Source organism: Oryza sativa, chromosome 7 (assembly GCF_034140825.1).
Source record: "Oryza sativa Japonica Group chromosome 7, ASM3414082v1".
NCBI classification, from domain to species: domain Eukaryota; kingdom Viridiplantae; phylum Streptophyta; class Magnoliopsida; order Poales; family Poaceae; genus Oryza; species Oryza sativa.
This window is the reverse complement of record NC_089041.1, coordinates 13,070,445-13,086,897: the sequence shown is the minus strand read 5'-3', so window position 1 is coordinate 13,086,897 and position 16,453 is coordinate 13,070,445. Positions and strand designations below refer to the sequence as shown.

Sequence of the window (16,453 nt, the reverse complement as noted above, 5' to 3'; positions counted from 1 at the left end):
GGCGATGACGCTCGGGGAGACAACGGGGAGCCGGAGCTCGGTCTTGTTGGCACACGAAGGAGGAGGCACTCGGGAAGGTGGGGGAGCTGAAGCTCGAGCTCGCCAGCGCATGGAGGGGAAGAGGAGCTCACCGGCGCATGGATGAGGAGGCACTTGGGGAGGCGGTTGGGAGATGGAGTTTGAGCTCACTGGCGCAGATCTCATGGGCTCGAGCTCCCCAGCTCCCGCCTCCAGGAGCTCCATCTTCTCCATGGAATTGAGCTCGCCGGTGGAGCTTGCGCTGCTTGGGGATGCAGAGTTCGGCGGAGGTGACGGGGCTTGGGGATAAGGAACTCAAGCTCGACGAGGCGGCGGCGGATGCGGAGCTTCAGCTCGACCTCGTCCTCGACCAACCGGTGACGGTGCTCCATAGGGATGACTCCTCCCCGCGCGTGTAGCTCCGGCGAGGTCCGCCTCTTTCGCGCGGGGCAACAAGCTCGTGATTCCTGTGGGAGGCGGCGGCGACCTCCTCGGCCTCTCGCTGCTCCAGGCGCCACCCCCATCAGATCCCGTGCCACCGTTCACCGCATAATCTCCCCCACCTCGTCATCGATGTCGATGGACCACCCGGGGAGGGGGGCTCGCCGAGGGTGGAGGGATGATGCTAAGGATGGAGCTGACAGAGGGAGGGAGCTCGCCAGTTTCTTTTGCTTAATCTTATCTAAAGGGGAAAAAAGGTGGATGGAGATGGTCTGACCGGTGGGACCCATGCTGACATGGCGCCCGAAACTAGTCTAAAACCGCTCTAGGGGTAAAATGTCTGGTATTAACAATTGGAGGATGTATTATACCTGGTTTTATAGTTTGGGGGTGTATTTTAGACAAACATAAGAGTTCGAGGGTGTAAAATGGACTTTTCCCTAAGAGGGAAATTGAGGGGGTAACCGAGTAACCATTGATTCCCTGAATTCAAGAGTTATCATTTACACGGCGGAACTAGCCACTGATAATTTCCGACCGTATTTGTATTGTGAAGCGGAAGAGAAAGCCCTGAATACAATCATACTCATTTTAACCTTTCGCCTATTATAAGCAACAAAAATATAAAATGTAAACTATTTGACTGTTACACGTTTTTTTTCTGAATGCGGATGACTTGTATACCCCTACAAGCAGCAAAATAAATCAGCACTTTTGCCAATCACTTTAAGTACATCCCATTAGCAGGTTCAAACATGTAATGATGTCACATAACATTTCAGTTTGAAATAGAGAAACAAACTGGAGCCAGACATTCCCTATGAAACTACTAATTTACATTCAGCATGCCCCCATCACATAACCCGTTTAGCACAAGGTATTGCGTGCTGAGATCCAAGGTTGGGCATGCATACGTAAAAAGGCTTACAATGTCTGCACGATCTAACTCAATATTCAAAATTCACCATAGAAAAAAAAACATTTTTTCACCAGGCATAAGCATTACCAGAGAGGAAGAGAGGAAACAGCTCAGCTCCGGGATGGTCTCCAGTTGTTTATCCATTCTGTCAGTGTGCCCACATTCCTACTGATATCCTCCACATTGTCACTTCGCAAGGGCATCACTATCTCCTCTTTGTAGCTCTCCCTTGCCTCCTCCAGGAGCATCTGGAAAATTTCACATTCTATGTTGTTTGTGAGCTTGGCACCCATATAACCTCTGTGAATAGAACTCTTAGTCAGAAATAAGCATTTCATAATGGCTATTCCAACAGGTGGGTGATTGTGCAGTTCTGCATGAATTACCTGCTAGTCAAGCGATCATGCAGAATTGAGTTATCTGTTTGGAGCACAACTACAAGGTCAAACCAACGTTCTGGAAAGAAATCACATCCATGGTAATCTACTAGTATACCACCTTCTTCCATCACGTCCTCAAGCTCATCGCAAACCTGTCAAAAAAGGAACCATTCAGTGCAATTCTAACCAACAAAAGAAATGATATACAGCCAACTTAAGCAATTTGCAAAGTTGGAACAACCAATCATGTACTTCCTTTACTTCACAGTTCACATCTGTGAGGATAGCAAAAGTGCAGAAGGGAGCAGACCAAACTGGTCCAGATAGGATGATAACCAATCACCAAAAACTACCCTGGACGTCAGATTTTCTCAGTTAACATCAGTGGGCATGTAATTCATTATGCTAATGATTTTTTTTCGTATGTTCATTGTGAGAATGCAATGGCATTTTAATTGTATACATCTCAGAAAAAAGCAATAATAAAACTCTCTCAGGACATTTACAAGCATCCATATGTACAACTAGGTGTAATTAGTCCAGAAAATCAGGACATGAGGTTCAGCGCTGAATTATTTTTTGGGGGGTATGCAGCATATTGTACGGCCAAAAATTAATATTTAATATATAAATGAGTATCAAAACAAAAAAAAACAAAATTGCATGATGCAGAACATCCAAAATATTGATATCTTCATACTAGTTTTTGTTCGGAACAACTTTCTGCCGGTGCAGACATAATCAATTCATAAGACAGATTGAGCAGCCTGAATCAATTCCTACATGCTTTCATATAAATAAGAAGGGAAAATCATTTTATTGATAAAGAAAAACTGATGGTCAATCCATGAACTAGCAAACCAGCCACCAGACTGATTTGATTCCCTAGTCCAACATTTTGTACTGGCTTCACTAAAGATTAAAATAAATTGTTCATATTGCATTGCTAAAGACAAATGATGCATATTTCTTTTATTGTACAGCCTCCATATTTTTGTTACATGGAGCACTTAACATACATAATTTTAATTGTAAAACTTAGCTTTACACTACATATATATGCTATCTTAGGCCTTTCATTTTAAGTATTATTCTGGAGACTAAATTGAAAAAAGTAACAATATGTGCTAGTACTAATGTGTAATATTGAAGAACTTCAAAGACTCTTAGTAAAAAAATGGTGCAGGGTTGGTGGGAGTGGCAAATTCACTGCCATCACCACCATTGGCTTTTTCTAAAAGGACATAGATGCTTAGGGACCACCTATCCGTGAAAAACATGAGTAGTTATGCAAAAACATTTGTTATTTATTGTTTTAATAAAGTATGATTAACTTACATAAACAACTAAATCAATAAATCATACACTTATATTAAAAGAACACCCTGATCAAACATAGGGACATAAATAGCCCAAATTAGCAACTTTGTGGATTTATAATTATTAGCCTTTTTGGGCATCAATCAACGCAACAAATTTTAAAGCTGAAAAGTAGCTCTTTATTTAGCATACCTCCATCTAGAAATTCAACTTCAAATCTAATGTGTTCAGAAAAAAAAACAAAGGTAAATCACTGCCAACATAATTTTCGTTTACAATTACACTTTTATAATGTTATAAATCATAATTTCTACACAGGACTGACAACCTAGAAAACATTGTTTGAAGAGCAGTAGTAGGAAGCACCTAAAATGCAAATGCGCATCATAAAACTACAAATACATTAGAAAACTATCACAAAACTACACATTTCACATAACTATATTTTTGGCCACTTATAAGTAGGCCCCACAGTCTAGATTCTGTCGCGTTTAACATCAGTGGACAAATGTGTAGTTTGCAAAGTTTACTCCAATAAAAATGCAAAAAATGCCCATAATCAGGCCATCTAATATGTCGCTAACCAAAAGTTCATGGTAATACATAATACAAGAATGCTAACACTGAGTATACACATCACTACAATTCAAGATGCATAAATCCTACCCTAACATATAGAGCTAGCGTTCAAACAATATTGCAAAATAAAAATTACTGTCCATCGATTAGAATTGCCAGCAGATGGAATCATACAATAAACTCCATTATTAGGTTATGGTTGTTGTAAATTCAGGGTGCAGGTCCAAACTGACACCGCTGTCAAGGAGGATAGGTCAGTGGAACATCACACACAATGAGAATGAGCAACTTTCCATGGCTTGAGCCATGGACACTACATCAAGCTAAAGGAGAATGGGGACACTTATATGGAAAGTGTTCTCCCCCAGATTATAGTGTTTTCCTACTAAGCACCAGCATTGGTAGAGTCATAGAAGGAAATCCTAGGTCTACAACCATCATGAAAGACAAGAGAACTTTGCTCCAAGTGCTACAACTTCTTCAGTTTATAACATTATGATAGGCAGATACCACCATACCAGCCTGTAATATTGCTAGCTTTACAGATTACACGCTGCTACTTCTTTATGCTCTACCTATACTCATTCTTCTTGCATGTACATGTTTTCTTCTGTATACTGTAATGCGCTGATTCTTCAGCATATTTACATGCAAGTATGTCTGCTGCATCTCAAGTAACTACTGCAAGTGATGCTTCTTTAGTAAAATAAAATAGGACAAAAAAGCAGGCATCCCTAAGTCCTTAGTTTTTATCAATTAACAGAATAGACAACTCAACTAATGGATTTGGACCTCCTGTTCCATCAAAGTTGCACAACTAGGCCTTTCACTAGAAATGCAGTCTATATTACCTTCATTATGTTTGAGTGTAATACCAGAATGGCATGATCACTATTTCAAAAAGCACAAGATAGTGCTCACTTAATAGAAGTGTGAGTGGGACCATGTATACAAAACAAGCACTTCCCGTTTTCGAATTATATTTAAGTGTCTGAGAATATTTTCCTGAGGCTCTTTAACCCAAAAATAAACTCGAGGAACAACTCTGGATTCACATTTATGAAAGAATGAGAACGACTTTTATGCATTCTTGATCGAGTAATGAACAGTTGATTTGTAGGATAGTTTCAGGACAAGAAAACACAGGCCCTTTCTTTTTTTGGTACCTGAGGAACTGTGCATACTGGATTACTTGGTTGTGGTAATCCAATGCTTTCCTTCATCACTGGCAAATAAAATTAGTTTGCTTGCGCTATAATTTTCAGCCATTATAAAGCAAACAAATTCACAGCTTCATATCCAACCCTGCGTCACAACTTCAATCTACTACAATCCAAAATCTAAGGCTAATGATGAATATAGATTGTTCGGAATGCAGAATCGAACAGAGATTTGGATTGGATTGGGAGAGATGCGCGGTAGGGCGGGCTAATACCAGGTCCTCGTTGATGATGTGGCACTCGAGCTCCTCGTCCCAGCCGTCATGGAGGCTCTTCTCGCGGACGAGGTCCCCGATGTTGATGTGGCGGAGGTCCACCGCGTCGGCGAGGAGTGAGCACGTCGTCGTCTTCCCCGTGCCCGGCGTCCCCGTCACCAGCACGTTCGGCCGCGTGCGCCGCGCGCCGCCGCCCCGCGACGCCATCGCTAGAATCGGCGGCTGGTTAGGGTTTTTTCGTCCTCTTTTTCCCGGAGAGAATGGGCCGGCGACGTCACACTGCTGCCCTCCTGGACTCCTGGTGGTACCGTGTAAGTCTAGTGGTTGTCGGCTGGTTGGGCCGGGCCATGGTTGAGTCTGATGGTTTGGGCCGTCAGCCATGTGTCCCTGGTATATAGGAATAAGTCTATTTTACCTCTCTTGTCTTCTCTCTGGTCGAATTACATCCCTCAAACATAAAACTGGGTATAACACCTCCCCTAACTTTAAAAACCGGTACAAATTGACTTCTTTAGTGGTTTGGGAAGCGGTTTTTTTGCTGACGTGGCAGGTCGACTTGGTACAAGTGTGCTGACGTGGCAGCCCAGACATTGAAGGAACTAAAAATAGAAGTGGCTCCCACATGTAAGTAATAAAGGTAAAAATAAAAAAAGGTGAAGCCTATTTGTCAGCCCACTTCTCCATCTCTTCTTCCCCTCTTCTATTTCTTTCTCGAGTAGCTGCTGCTGCTGCTGCGTTGTGCATACACGGAGGCCGATTCGACCACGTGCGGCGGCTGGGCGGTGGTCTCAGGTTGCAGCGATGAAATCCACGGCGGCAGTCGTCTCCACCATGGCACCATGCGGCACCACTCGCTCGCGAAGATGTCGATGAAGGCCTCGGCTGGGGTGGGCGGCGCCGTAGTCGCCGACGCAAACCTTGTTGAAGACGAAAGGGAGGCCACCCCATCCGTCGAACTACTTTGGGCTTCAGGAACATGCGGGTTGGTGAAGAACGACGCGCACATCTCAGCTACAACGGTTTACTGGCACAGGTGGTGGTGGGGGGTGGGCACTAGAAAGGCGGTGGCGGTGACCCCTTATCTCTCCCTCTCCTTCCTTCTCCAAGTGGTGCGGCGACGAGGTGCGGTCGCGGAGCATGATTTCGGCGGTAGAGACGGTGATGGTGCGGTAGAGATCCGGTCCACGGCTCTGCAGCATGCGTCATGGCGCTGATGACGATGGTGGCCACCGTCTGCTCCATCGCCGCTCTTTCGCCTACTGTCACCGCTCCAGCCCGCCACCGACCACTCCCTCGGGCTCCGCTGCCATTGGTCCAGCTCCCGGCCCCTGCAAACCGACGAAGGAGAGAGAGACTGAAAGTGAAAGTGAAAGAGAAAGAGAAACAGGAGTGAGGGAGGAGAAAGAAGGGAAAGGAGAAATGATGCCGATATGTCAGTGGACCTCACAATTTTTTTTAATGATAAATGAGTCATATATAAATATAAATATAAATATAAATATATATATATATATATATATATATATATATATATATATATATATATATATATATATATATATATATATATATATATATATATATATATATATATAAATTTAATGCCACATAAGCACTACGTGAAATCACCACTATTACGTAGGTTTCACGTTAGTGAAATCGCTCTCTAAAACTGTCAAGGAAGTTAGGCCTTGGGTGTCACATCGAACGTTTAATCGGATGTTGAAAGGGGTTTTCAAACACGAATGAAAAAACTAATTTCATAGCTCACCTGGAAACAGCGAGACAAATTTATTTCGCCTAATTAATCGATCATTAGCACATATGGGTTACTGTAGCACTTATGACTAATCATAGACTAATTAGGCTCAAAAATTCGTCTCGCGATTTTCGTGCGAACTGTATAATTTGTTTTTTCGTCTATATGTAGTGCACTATTTAGATGTCTAAATATTTGATGTGATGTTTTTGGAAAAAAAATTTAAACTAAATCAGAGGCCTTAAAATAAAAGAGTTAGGATATCCGGTGTTGGTTCATTATAGTCTGCACTTATTGCGATACGAGGGGCGTCAAGGACAAGAAGTAGAGAAAATCTCGTATACGAGAGAGACGTCCCCACCTTGGGCCCCAGCACAACACAAGTCCGGCGTCGTTTCCTCACGTCGCTCCAAAACGTGCTGCACCCATCAGTCGCTTCCAGCCCGCTAACGGGCGGAGCGATGAACGGACGGCTCACGCTGCTCCCTCCGATCCACGACGCGAGCCATGAGTACCCCGCACTTTTGCCGCGGGGCCCATAAGGGCCATCAACCGACGGCCCTGGTGCCGCCTCGCCCCACCCGTCGGCCGTCGGGACGGGAGACCCCTCCCTCCCCCGCGATCCCGCCTCGGCATATTCGCCGTCCTTCGCCTCGCGGCGGGCGCAGTGAGCCGTGGCCGTGGCAGGCAGCCATCATGTGGGCTGTGGCGCCTGTGAGCCGGCCACTACCTGCGCGCCACCTGTCGGGCGCCCGATTTTTTCCCTGCTCTTTGATCTCCTCCTCCTCTCTCTCTCCCCCGTGGTGTGCGCCTCTCTATTCTTCGCCGCCTATTTCTACTCCAGCATTGCTGCTGCGCGACTCGCCGTCCTCCACTTCCGCAGCGGGTGGGTAGCTTGCCGCAGAACTCGTTCGGCTTTCGCATATACCGCCGCCGCCGCCTACCTAGTACAAGGTAAGGCGACTGCCGTTTTCTTCATCTTTTCCCTTTGCTTCAGAATGAGATGTACCCTGCGCGGCTGCACCCAGTCCGATCTTGTACAAGATTTTCAATGTGATGGGGGGGGGACGGAAATGTGGGGTTTGTTCGGTGAAAAAAAGGGGATTAGTAGGGGAAGGAGTTTAACGATTCAAGAATTTAATGTTTTCTTGCAGATTTGCACTCTCAGAGTATGTTCTGTTAAGTGGAATTTTGTTACTTCTTTCCATGCTATATATATTGTTAATAGGATCTGCTACTTCACCCTTTGTTTTCTTGTAACTGGCCTTACAACGTAGGAAGTGAAGTTCCCCATATCCTCGTTGCATTCTCCACCAGTACTTTACTTATGTAGTACTAGTACTGTATGTTGCTTGTTATCACTCTTGTAAATGGATAGTTTTCACTTGCATGTCCCAACTTATATTTTTATTTTTCTAATGGAAGGACTAAGGATGTCTTTCTGTTCATTGGGTACATTTATTAACTTCAAAATTATGAGCACTTTGCTATGACCGGTTGCCGATAATTTTATGTTAGTTTTTGGGAGACATTACTAGAAATAGAAGAAGAAGGTATTAGGCCCTTTTAGAATCTGGTTTTTTTTAATCAGTTCCATGTGAACTGAACGACTTCGTATAAATCACGGGGAAAATTCTTGCATTCTAAACAGGGCCTTATTAGGAGGTCCACAAAACCTTGAGACTGACGTTGAAAGTGGGCTGCTACTAAGTGACCGAGTTGTGAGTTCTGACAAGTGAATAATTGGCTTCCACCCCTGCTCATTTTGCACCAAAATTGATTGCACACCAGTCATCATCCTCGGTATAAGAAATTAGAACCTTAAAAAAAAATCTATACTCCTTTAAAATGGAGTAGTGGTGGTAGTGAGTGATGATTTTTTTTTTATATTTTTAGAGAAAGGCCAAAGGCCTGGCTTCTATTAAAAGCCCGGGGGGGGGGGGGGGGTCTGGGAGATCCCAGATAAGCGTTTGCAGCACAGAGAGGACTTTGCCTCAACAAAAGTAAAGGAAGGACTGACTGGACTACTAAAGCAGAACTCAACTTGACAGCTTCAGGTTTAGTATATAAACAGACACTAACGAGAAACAGAAGCAGCCACAAAACGGAGACATCAGCCAATTCCAGTTCTTCTATTCCCAAATCTTGTGTTCACCATTCTTAGCTTTTCTATCAGCACCTCCAGACTTGCTAGCTCATCAGCGCGTCCTAAAGCCTTCCACTGCATAAGATAAGAAACAATTTGAAAGGAGAGATGCAGAGGTGAGTAAACAATCTTTGACCTGAAAATCATATTATTCCTAGTGTTCCAAAGAACCCAGCAAATGGAGGCGAGTAGAGCCGTCATAACTCTGAGCCTCACTTTTGAAACCTGGCCAACAAACCTAAAAAAGTCATCAAAACCTCCAGGACAAGCATCCCAACCCAGTGCGTCCCTCTACAGATGCACCAAACGAAAGTGGCCATAGGGCAGTCAAAAATGATATGGTCAGTCGTTTCCTTGTTGCCACAGAGCAGGCAATTTTCAGACCCAACCGACCCTTTAAGTTTCAATTGCTCACAAGATTGGATTTTGTCTCTCAGGGCTAGCCAAATGAAATGTTTCAACTTCATAGGGCAAGGACAACGCCAGACAAACTGTAATCTCTCATCTAAAGCACCTCTGAACAAAATAGCTCTGTACAAGGATTTTGTGGTATACTTCTTATTAGAATTTAGACACCATCTCAAGGTATCAGGGGAAGAGGACAAGACCAGGTTCTCAATGATCAGCTTAATTTGACGCCATTGTTCCAATTCTATGGGACCCATAGATCCAAGTGTTTCAGGTCTGCAATCAAAATCTCTTGTTGATTGCAGATCATAAATAGCTCAGTAAAAATGATCTTCAGAGGGCAGTCGCCCTGCCAAATATCCAGCCAAAAGAAGATGTGAGTGCCATTCCCCACCTGCCATTCTGAGCCCAAGTTAAACCACTTTCTTGTATTGAGAATTCCTGACCAAAATTGAGAAACTCTCTTTGAGGAGCACTGAAAGACACCACCAAAGATCAAGTATTTTCTCCTCAGTAATTCCACACATAAACTCTCATCAGAGGATTCAATCTTAAAAATCCATTTGGCTAGTAGAGCAGCATTCAAAGTCCTAGTCTCAGTAAGGCCCAGACCCCCAAACTCTTTAGGAAAAGCAAGGTCAGACCACTTAACCATGTGGTATTTCCTTCCTTGCTTATTCCCTGCCCAATAGTATCTGCCTCTAATGGAGTCAAAGTTCTGATGTAAACCCTCATAAAGTTGGTAAAAGTCCATCGCATAGGATGAGTGATGAATTTGCCATCACCAACTCCCAAAATTCTGATATGTGACCATGTGGGATCACCATCTATCCACTTTCTGGTACAACAGTAGAAGTCACGGACTCACGGTTAGACCTTGGAGCTCTCAATCATGTTCATCCTTGCACACCAATAATAACTAGATCCTTTTTTACGGGAGTGAACCTCCAATTAATTCTAAAAGTAAGCTCCAAAAATCAAAATATATTTCCGCTTTGCAATGTGCTGATTCGATTTTTTAATTCCATAACAATGTGCAACATTTTGGTAGTATAGTAAATATCTAGAAACCATTTGTAAGCTCTAAAAATAAAATATATTTCCTCTTTGCAATGTGCTGATTCGATTTTTTAATTCCATAGCAATGTGCAACATTTTGGTAGTATAGTAAATATCTAGGAACCATTTTTGTTTTGTCCTAAATTTTCAAAGTTTTGGTAGTATAATAATGTTGCCTTTCATTCAGCACATCTTGGATTAGATGAGCACACTGTGGATTAGATCATTACATTATTAAGTTTTTCCAAACGAGAATTATTTCTAGAGCAGAACTTCTAACCACCATTTGGCATTTTTGTAGGTGTCACTGAATGGCTAGAACAATGGGTTCAACACCTACCTACTGCTCTTACCAAACAAATGGTGTTGGCGCTTTAAAGCAATCACCTCATATGCAATTCCAACAATCGTACAACTATGGAGTTAGGTTCCTAAAGAGGGATACCCTTTCTGTGCGGATTAACAAACATATGGCCAAAAGAATAGCAACAAGCACTGGAATTTGCACTAAGCCTAGGAGGTCTCACATGCCTATAGTATGCTCTGCTGGAATGACAATAATTTTTATTGCAACTGAATGTCACCCATGGTGCAAAACTGGAGGCCTCGGTGATGTTCTAGGGGGACTGCCCCCTGCTCTTGCTGTAAATATTCTTTGTCACGTATTGTTAAATCCAACAGTCAGATCAAACCTCAGTGTTTCTAGCAAAAAAATATATTCACAAACACAGGGGTTTGATCTGATTCTGCAAACAATTTATGCTCCTGTTCGATTGCACATTCTTATGCAACTAGGTTTCATTGAGATAACTGGTTGAAGTTGAGTTAACAAGATACAAGTTTTGTACATCATGCTAATATTTAATGCAGGATTTATCATTCATATGTTTTTTCCTACATTGCATTGCACTTGCCCTTTATGTACAGTTCATCTTGTGTGAAGAAACTCATTTTATCATAGGCAATGGGACATCGTGTCATGACAATAGTTCCTCGTTATGATCAATACAAAGATGCATGGGATACAAATGTCCTTGTCGAGGTAAAGTTTTTAACCATGCTGTACGTATTTAGCTGGATTTAACTTATACCAGTTTTCTGATGTTGTAGATGCTAATTTTTCCTTTTTACTTCTGTAGGTCAATATTGGTGACAGGACAGAAACAGTGCGCTTCTTCCACTGCTATAAAAGGGGAGTTGACCGTGTTTTTGTTGATCATCCTATGTTTCTTGAGAAGGTCTGATAAACCATTAATTACCTGCGTTCTAATTGAGTGATGCAAAGTTCTAAAAGTTTTGGTATCTCAGTACACCCTTTGAATCATAAAACTTTCAGGTATGGGGCAAGACTGGACCAAAATTATACGGTCCTACCACTGGAGATGACTACCGGGACAACCAGTTGCGGTTCTGCCTTTTATGCCTCGTAAGTAAATGCATAGATGTGTCGCAACAGCCTCAGCCTTGATGTACAAAGCCATGAAGTGGCTACACTAAGTAGTTCTACAAATTGTATTGTTTTGTTCTATACAGAGACATTCATTAGTTGAGATATGTATTTATACACTAAGAGAACAGAATCTGTAAATTCCATCTGATAATGTCATATAAACGTCCCCAGTCAAAAAAAAAATGTCATATAAACGTCAGGTTTCAGTAATTTGATACGAGCTTTTAAAGTGGTCCCTTTTTCTATCTATTTATCTTTTTTTTTTAATTTGCATGTGGGCTCAGCTAATCACAGTTGTAGGTTTGGGCAAATCTACCATTGACTGTCAGAAATTGCATGGAATTAGTTTTTTTTCTTCTAATTTGTATTATTTTTGTGCAATTTCTTCTAATCTGATTGTCCTTTTAGGCTGCTTTGGAGGCTCCAAGGGTTCTCAATCTCAACAATTCTGAATATTTCTCGGGACCATATGGTTGGTTTCTGTATAGTATAAACTATCACAGATAATTGTCTTTCTCCCTCATTCTATCTGACTGACATTCATATTTGTTAATCAGGTGAAAATGTTGTCTTCGTTGCAAATGACTGGCACACTGGAGTCCTGCCATGCTATCTCAAGAGCATCTATCAGGCAAAAGGAATGTATGTGAATGCTAAGGTACATCATTTCGCTATCTCTTGCACCTTATGCACTTTTAGACTAATAATCTCCACGTGATCCAAATTGGTGGTATGTAGGCAAAAATATTTTCTGTACCATGTTTTAATTGGTTTATTGTGGTCTGCTAGGTTGCTTTCTGCATTCACAATATTGCCTACCAGGGTAGATTTGCCAGAGAAGACTTTGAACTTCTTAATCTACCGGACAGTTTCCTGCCTTCATTTGATTTTATTGATGGGTATTGGCCCTAAGTTTCAATTATTTCTATAAAGATTAAGTATGTCCTTCTAGTTTCTTTAACATTGGAATGTATTATGATGTGTGCAGGCATTTTAAACCTGTAGTAGGTAGAAAGATTAACTGGATGAAGGCAGGGATCACTGAATGTGATCTGGTTATGACGGTTAGTCCACATTATGTCAAAGAACTCGCTTCTGGCCCAGATAAAGGTGTTGAATTGGATGGCATCCTTCGCACAAAGCCCCTTGAAACTGGAATTGTCAATGGCATGGATGTTTATGAATGGAATCCAGCAACAGATCAGTACATCAGCGTGAAATACGATGCAACAACGGTAAGACTGAGATTTCTCATTTTAAGCATATATGGAGATTTCAGTACTTACAAATGTAATTTATCAGGTAACTGAAGCAAGGGCACTCAATAAGGAAATGCTACAAGCTGAAGTTGGGTTGCCTGTGGACTCGAGCATTCCTTTAATAGTTTTTGTTGGTCGTCTTGAAGAGCAGAAAGGGTCAGACATACTAATTGCAGCCATTCCAGAGTTCGTGGAGGGGAATGTCCAGATAATTGTTCTTGTATGTTATATTTTGGACAAAAGTCATTCAATATTACATAATATGAGCTAATTGTAAGTAAGAATTAATCTTGCTCTTCAGGGTACAGGGAAGAAGAAAATGGAGGAGGAACTGATACTGCTCGAAGTTAAATATCCAAACAACGCTAGAGGGATAGCAAAATTTAATGTTCCTTTAGCGCATATGATGTTTGCTGGGGCTGATTTTATAATTGTTCCTAGTAGGTTTGAGCCATGTGGTCTCATCCAATTGCAAGGGATGAGATATGGAGTGGTAAGTATTCTCACTTTAGGTCTGATTACACAATTGTGAAGTTAATGAGACAGTCCTTGATACTATATTACTAGTCAATTTTTATATCCTTGCTTGCAGTATGAACTATGAAGTTATTATGAATCACAGCAATACAACATAATTGAATTTTTGTATTCATCATAATGTGGTGAAAAGTTCAAAGTAAAACTACACTGTGGGTAATACCACCAAAAAGAAAATCAAATTCACAATGTTGCAAACTACAGGTTCCCATCTGCTCATCTACTGGAGGACTTGTCGACACGGTTAAGGAGGGCGTGACCGGATTCCACATGGGTTTGTTCAATGTCGAGGTAAGGAGCAGTGTGTTTCCACTTTTTGATTGCCCTCAAGATCAGGAAAGAGTTCGTCATGCTAGCCTTGTCATGTCATCCTGTAGTGCGAAACTGTTGATCCAGTGGACGTCACAGCGGTTGCTTCAACTGTCAAACGGGCTCTGAAGCAGTACAACACACCGGCATTCCAAGAAATGGTTCAGAACTGCATGGCTCAAGACCTATCTTGGAAGGTGAGTAATTTTTTTTAAAAGAATATTAATGACAATACGTTTTTACACTTCTGGACACTAGTACACCAAATGCTGCAAAATTTTATCTCGCTTAGGCTTAAGATGAACGCAATCATTCTACCTGATTATTGCTGCGAATTATCTGCGTCATGCTTCTACAAATACGTTTTCTCATAAAATTTTCTTCAACTACATTTGTTAGATCACTTATTTTAAGTTATTTGTTCAATTTATAATATATAATTTTAAGTTATTTGTTCAATTTGTAATATATACTATTTAATCTATCTCTATGATCAAGTTGATCAGCTATCACCTTTCATCTGCCGATCATCTAAAAGGAAAGCTAGCTACCTGAAGGGATGAATTAAAGCCTCTCTTATTGATGCAGGGACCTGCAAAGAAGTGGGAGGAGGTTCTTCTTGGGTTGGGCGTTGAGGGGAGCCAGCCAGGCATCGAGGGTGAGGAGCTGGCGCCACTTGCCAAGGAAAACGTGGCCACTCCCTGAAATTCTCCATGACGGTGCCTAGCTTGCTGGCTTGTTTAGGTGACAGGCAGCCTGATAGGATCCCATGGACTTCTGAGCTCGCCACCGGCAAAGCCACTATTTGTATCCCTGCAGGCTTCTGCCATTTCTCTCGTCTACTTCACGTGTAATATAATCGCAGATGTTACTTAGAGATGATGGGCCAGATGGCATGCATTTGCCTGTTTCTCTCTCGCTCCTTCTGCATGTGTAATAGTATATTTGGCTGTGAAGTTCTGGACCCTGTCAGTCGCTGTCCTCGTACTGCATTTCTTGTAAGGAACTACTCCCTCCGTCCCAGAATAAACCGTCCCAGAATAAAGTAACTTAGCATGGGATGAGATCCATCATAGAATATAGGATAGTATATCTTGACATAGTATGTTTTTTTTTAATCTATGCCAGCTTTGCTGGTTTTATATTAAGAAGGGGAGAAACTGTACAAAAGCACCGAGAAAGCAGCAGGAAGAAGAGAACAACATTAGGAAGGCTGCAGGAGAAAAGAAGGGAATGGAAAATGAAAACAGAGTACAGGGAGCAGGCAGAGAAGGACTATGGGCTGCTCATGGCGCTATTCTCGCTAGGTTTTTTTTGCCCCACATGCTATCCATACATTGATTTCATCAAGAATTTTGGTCAACTGTGGAATTGCAAGCTCCTTGTTCTGTTCCTCTCACACCAGATTTTCCAACTGAGAAGCATGTGGATGGAGCGCATTCCTTTTGTCTTGTCCTTGTCATTTTGCTCTGTTCTTCTCTCCCACCAGTCAAGAAGTGTTTCATCTGGGTTGTGTTCCATGGAGATGTGATCACAGTCCAGCCTTGTGGATACCTTATCCCAAATGTCCCATGTGACATTGCAATCCTTGAAAAGATGTTGTGTCGTTTCTAAGTTTCTGTAGCACAATTGACAAAAGTAATTGTTTGGCCATTGTTGGAGCTGTAGGCAGTTGGCTGTCCAGATTCTATTTTGTAGTAGCAACCACGTGAAGTTCTTGCATTTGGATGGCGCCCATGTTTTCCAAATCAAGCAGGCAGCCCTCAATTCAATTCTACCGCTGAATTGCGCCAAATAAGAAGATTTCGCTGAATATTTGCCGCTGCTCGTTCATCTCTAAATAATTGTCTTCAGTTTCCTTTGATAGAACCGTTGCATTTTCCCATAACAGACGGAAAACAATGAGGAAGTCATGTAGCAGTGCCATGCTGAGGTCATGTCTGATGTCCTGAATCCATTGCTCCCCAAGCAGTGCATCATGGACTGATCTGTACTTCCCCTTGGAGTGATTGTAGAGTGCTGGTGTGAGGTAGTTGAGCGGTTGATGCCCAATCCAATTAGAATCCCAAAAGTCTGCTTTCTGACCATTTCAATTAGAATCACATGGCGGTGGAGTCCCAACCCAAGGTTTTGTTTGGGCATTCCCACCGAAACCAGAGCCATCGAAGCATCGAAGCCTTAGTGCTCTTGCAAATTTGTCAAGGTCTAGAATCCCAGACCAGCAAATCAAACAAGACCAGCAGGGGCCTGATCCAAAGGGAATCAAACAGTAGGAAACCACCGTGTTGCTGCTAGTCATGTGATGTTAAGCTGAAACAAAGAAGCAATGCATTGGCGTTTTGAGGTTCAAGAATAAAGTATTCATGATTTTGGGTTGCACATTCTGAAATTGAATTGATTCGGGAGATTGGAGCTTGCCTAGGGGTTCATTTCA

General features: G+C 42.2%; 2 protein-coding genes across 2 annotated transcripts; one reads left to right on the top strand and one right to left on the bottom strand.

Annotated features, from left to right (window-relative positions):
- Window positions 1-1,171: 1,171 nt before the first annotated feature.
- Window positions 1,172-5,312, bottom strand: LOC4343011 (adenylate kinase isoenzyme 6 homolog). The gene is made up of 3 exons (XM_015789300.3): window positions 5,093-5,312; window positions 1,765-1,910; window positions 1,172-1,678 (listed from the first exon to the last, which is right to left on the bottom strand). Exons 1-3 carry the CDS (start codon window positions 5,297-5,299, stop codon window positions 1,489-1,491), a joined length of 543 nt encoding a protein of 180 aa, XP_015644786.2. The 5' UTR covers window positions 5,300-5,312; the 3' UTR covers window positions 1,172-1,488.
- A 2,402-nt stretch (window positions 5,313-7,714) lies between these two features.
- Window positions 7,715-15,075, top strand: LOC4343010 (granule-bound starch synthase 1b, chloroplastic/amyloplastic). The gene is made up of 14 exons (XM_015791724.2): window positions 7,715-7,805; window positions 10,766-11,108; window positions 11,426-11,506; window positions 11,604-11,702; window positions 11,801-11,890; window positions 12,323-12,386; window positions 12,472-12,572; window positions 12,704-12,813; window positions 12,903-13,149; window positions 13,217-13,393; window positions 13,475-13,666; window positions 13,915-14,001; window positions 14,088-14,216; window positions 14,608-15,075. The coding sequence occupies exons 2-14, from the start codon at window positions 10,776-10,778 to the stop codon at window positions 14,722-14,724; spliced, it is 1,827 nt and encodes a 608-aa protein (XP_015647210.1). The 5' UTR covers window positions 7,715-7,805; window positions 10,766-10,775; the 3' UTR covers window positions 14,725-15,075.
- The last annotated feature ends 1,378 nt before the right edge of the window (window positions 15,076-16,453 follow it).

What these genes read in the sequence shown, in the direction of transcription:
- LOC4343011 (XM_015789300.3), bottom strand. Translation starts at nt 5,299, where the DNA reads ATGGCGTCGCGGGGCGGCGGCGCGCGGCGCACGCGGCCGAACGTGCTG. An exon ending in ACATCATCAACGAGGACCTG is followed by an intron (nt 1,911 to 5,092) that starts GTATTAGCCCGC and finishes CTTTTTTGACAG; the next exon opens with GTTTGCGATGAGCTTGAGGA. An exon ending in CATGATCGCTTGACTAGCAG is followed by an intron (nt 1,679 to 1,764) that starts GTAATTCATGCA and finishes TTCTATTCACAG; the next exon opens with AGGTTATATGGGTGCCAAGC.
- LOC4343010 (XM_015791724.2), top strand. Translation starts at nt 10,776, where the DNA reads ATGGCTAGAACAATGGGTTCAACACCTACCTACTGCTCTTACCAAACA. An exon ending in ATACAAATGTCCTTGTCGAG is followed by an intron (nt 11,507 to 11,603) that starts GTAAAGTTTTTA and finishes TTACTTCTGTAG; the next exon opens with GTCAATATTGGTGACAGGAC. An exon ending in ATGTCCAGATAATTGTTCTT is followed by an intron (nt 13,394 to 13,474) that starts GTATGTTATATT and finishes CTTGCTCTTCAG; the next exon opens with GGTACAGGGAAGAAGAAAAT.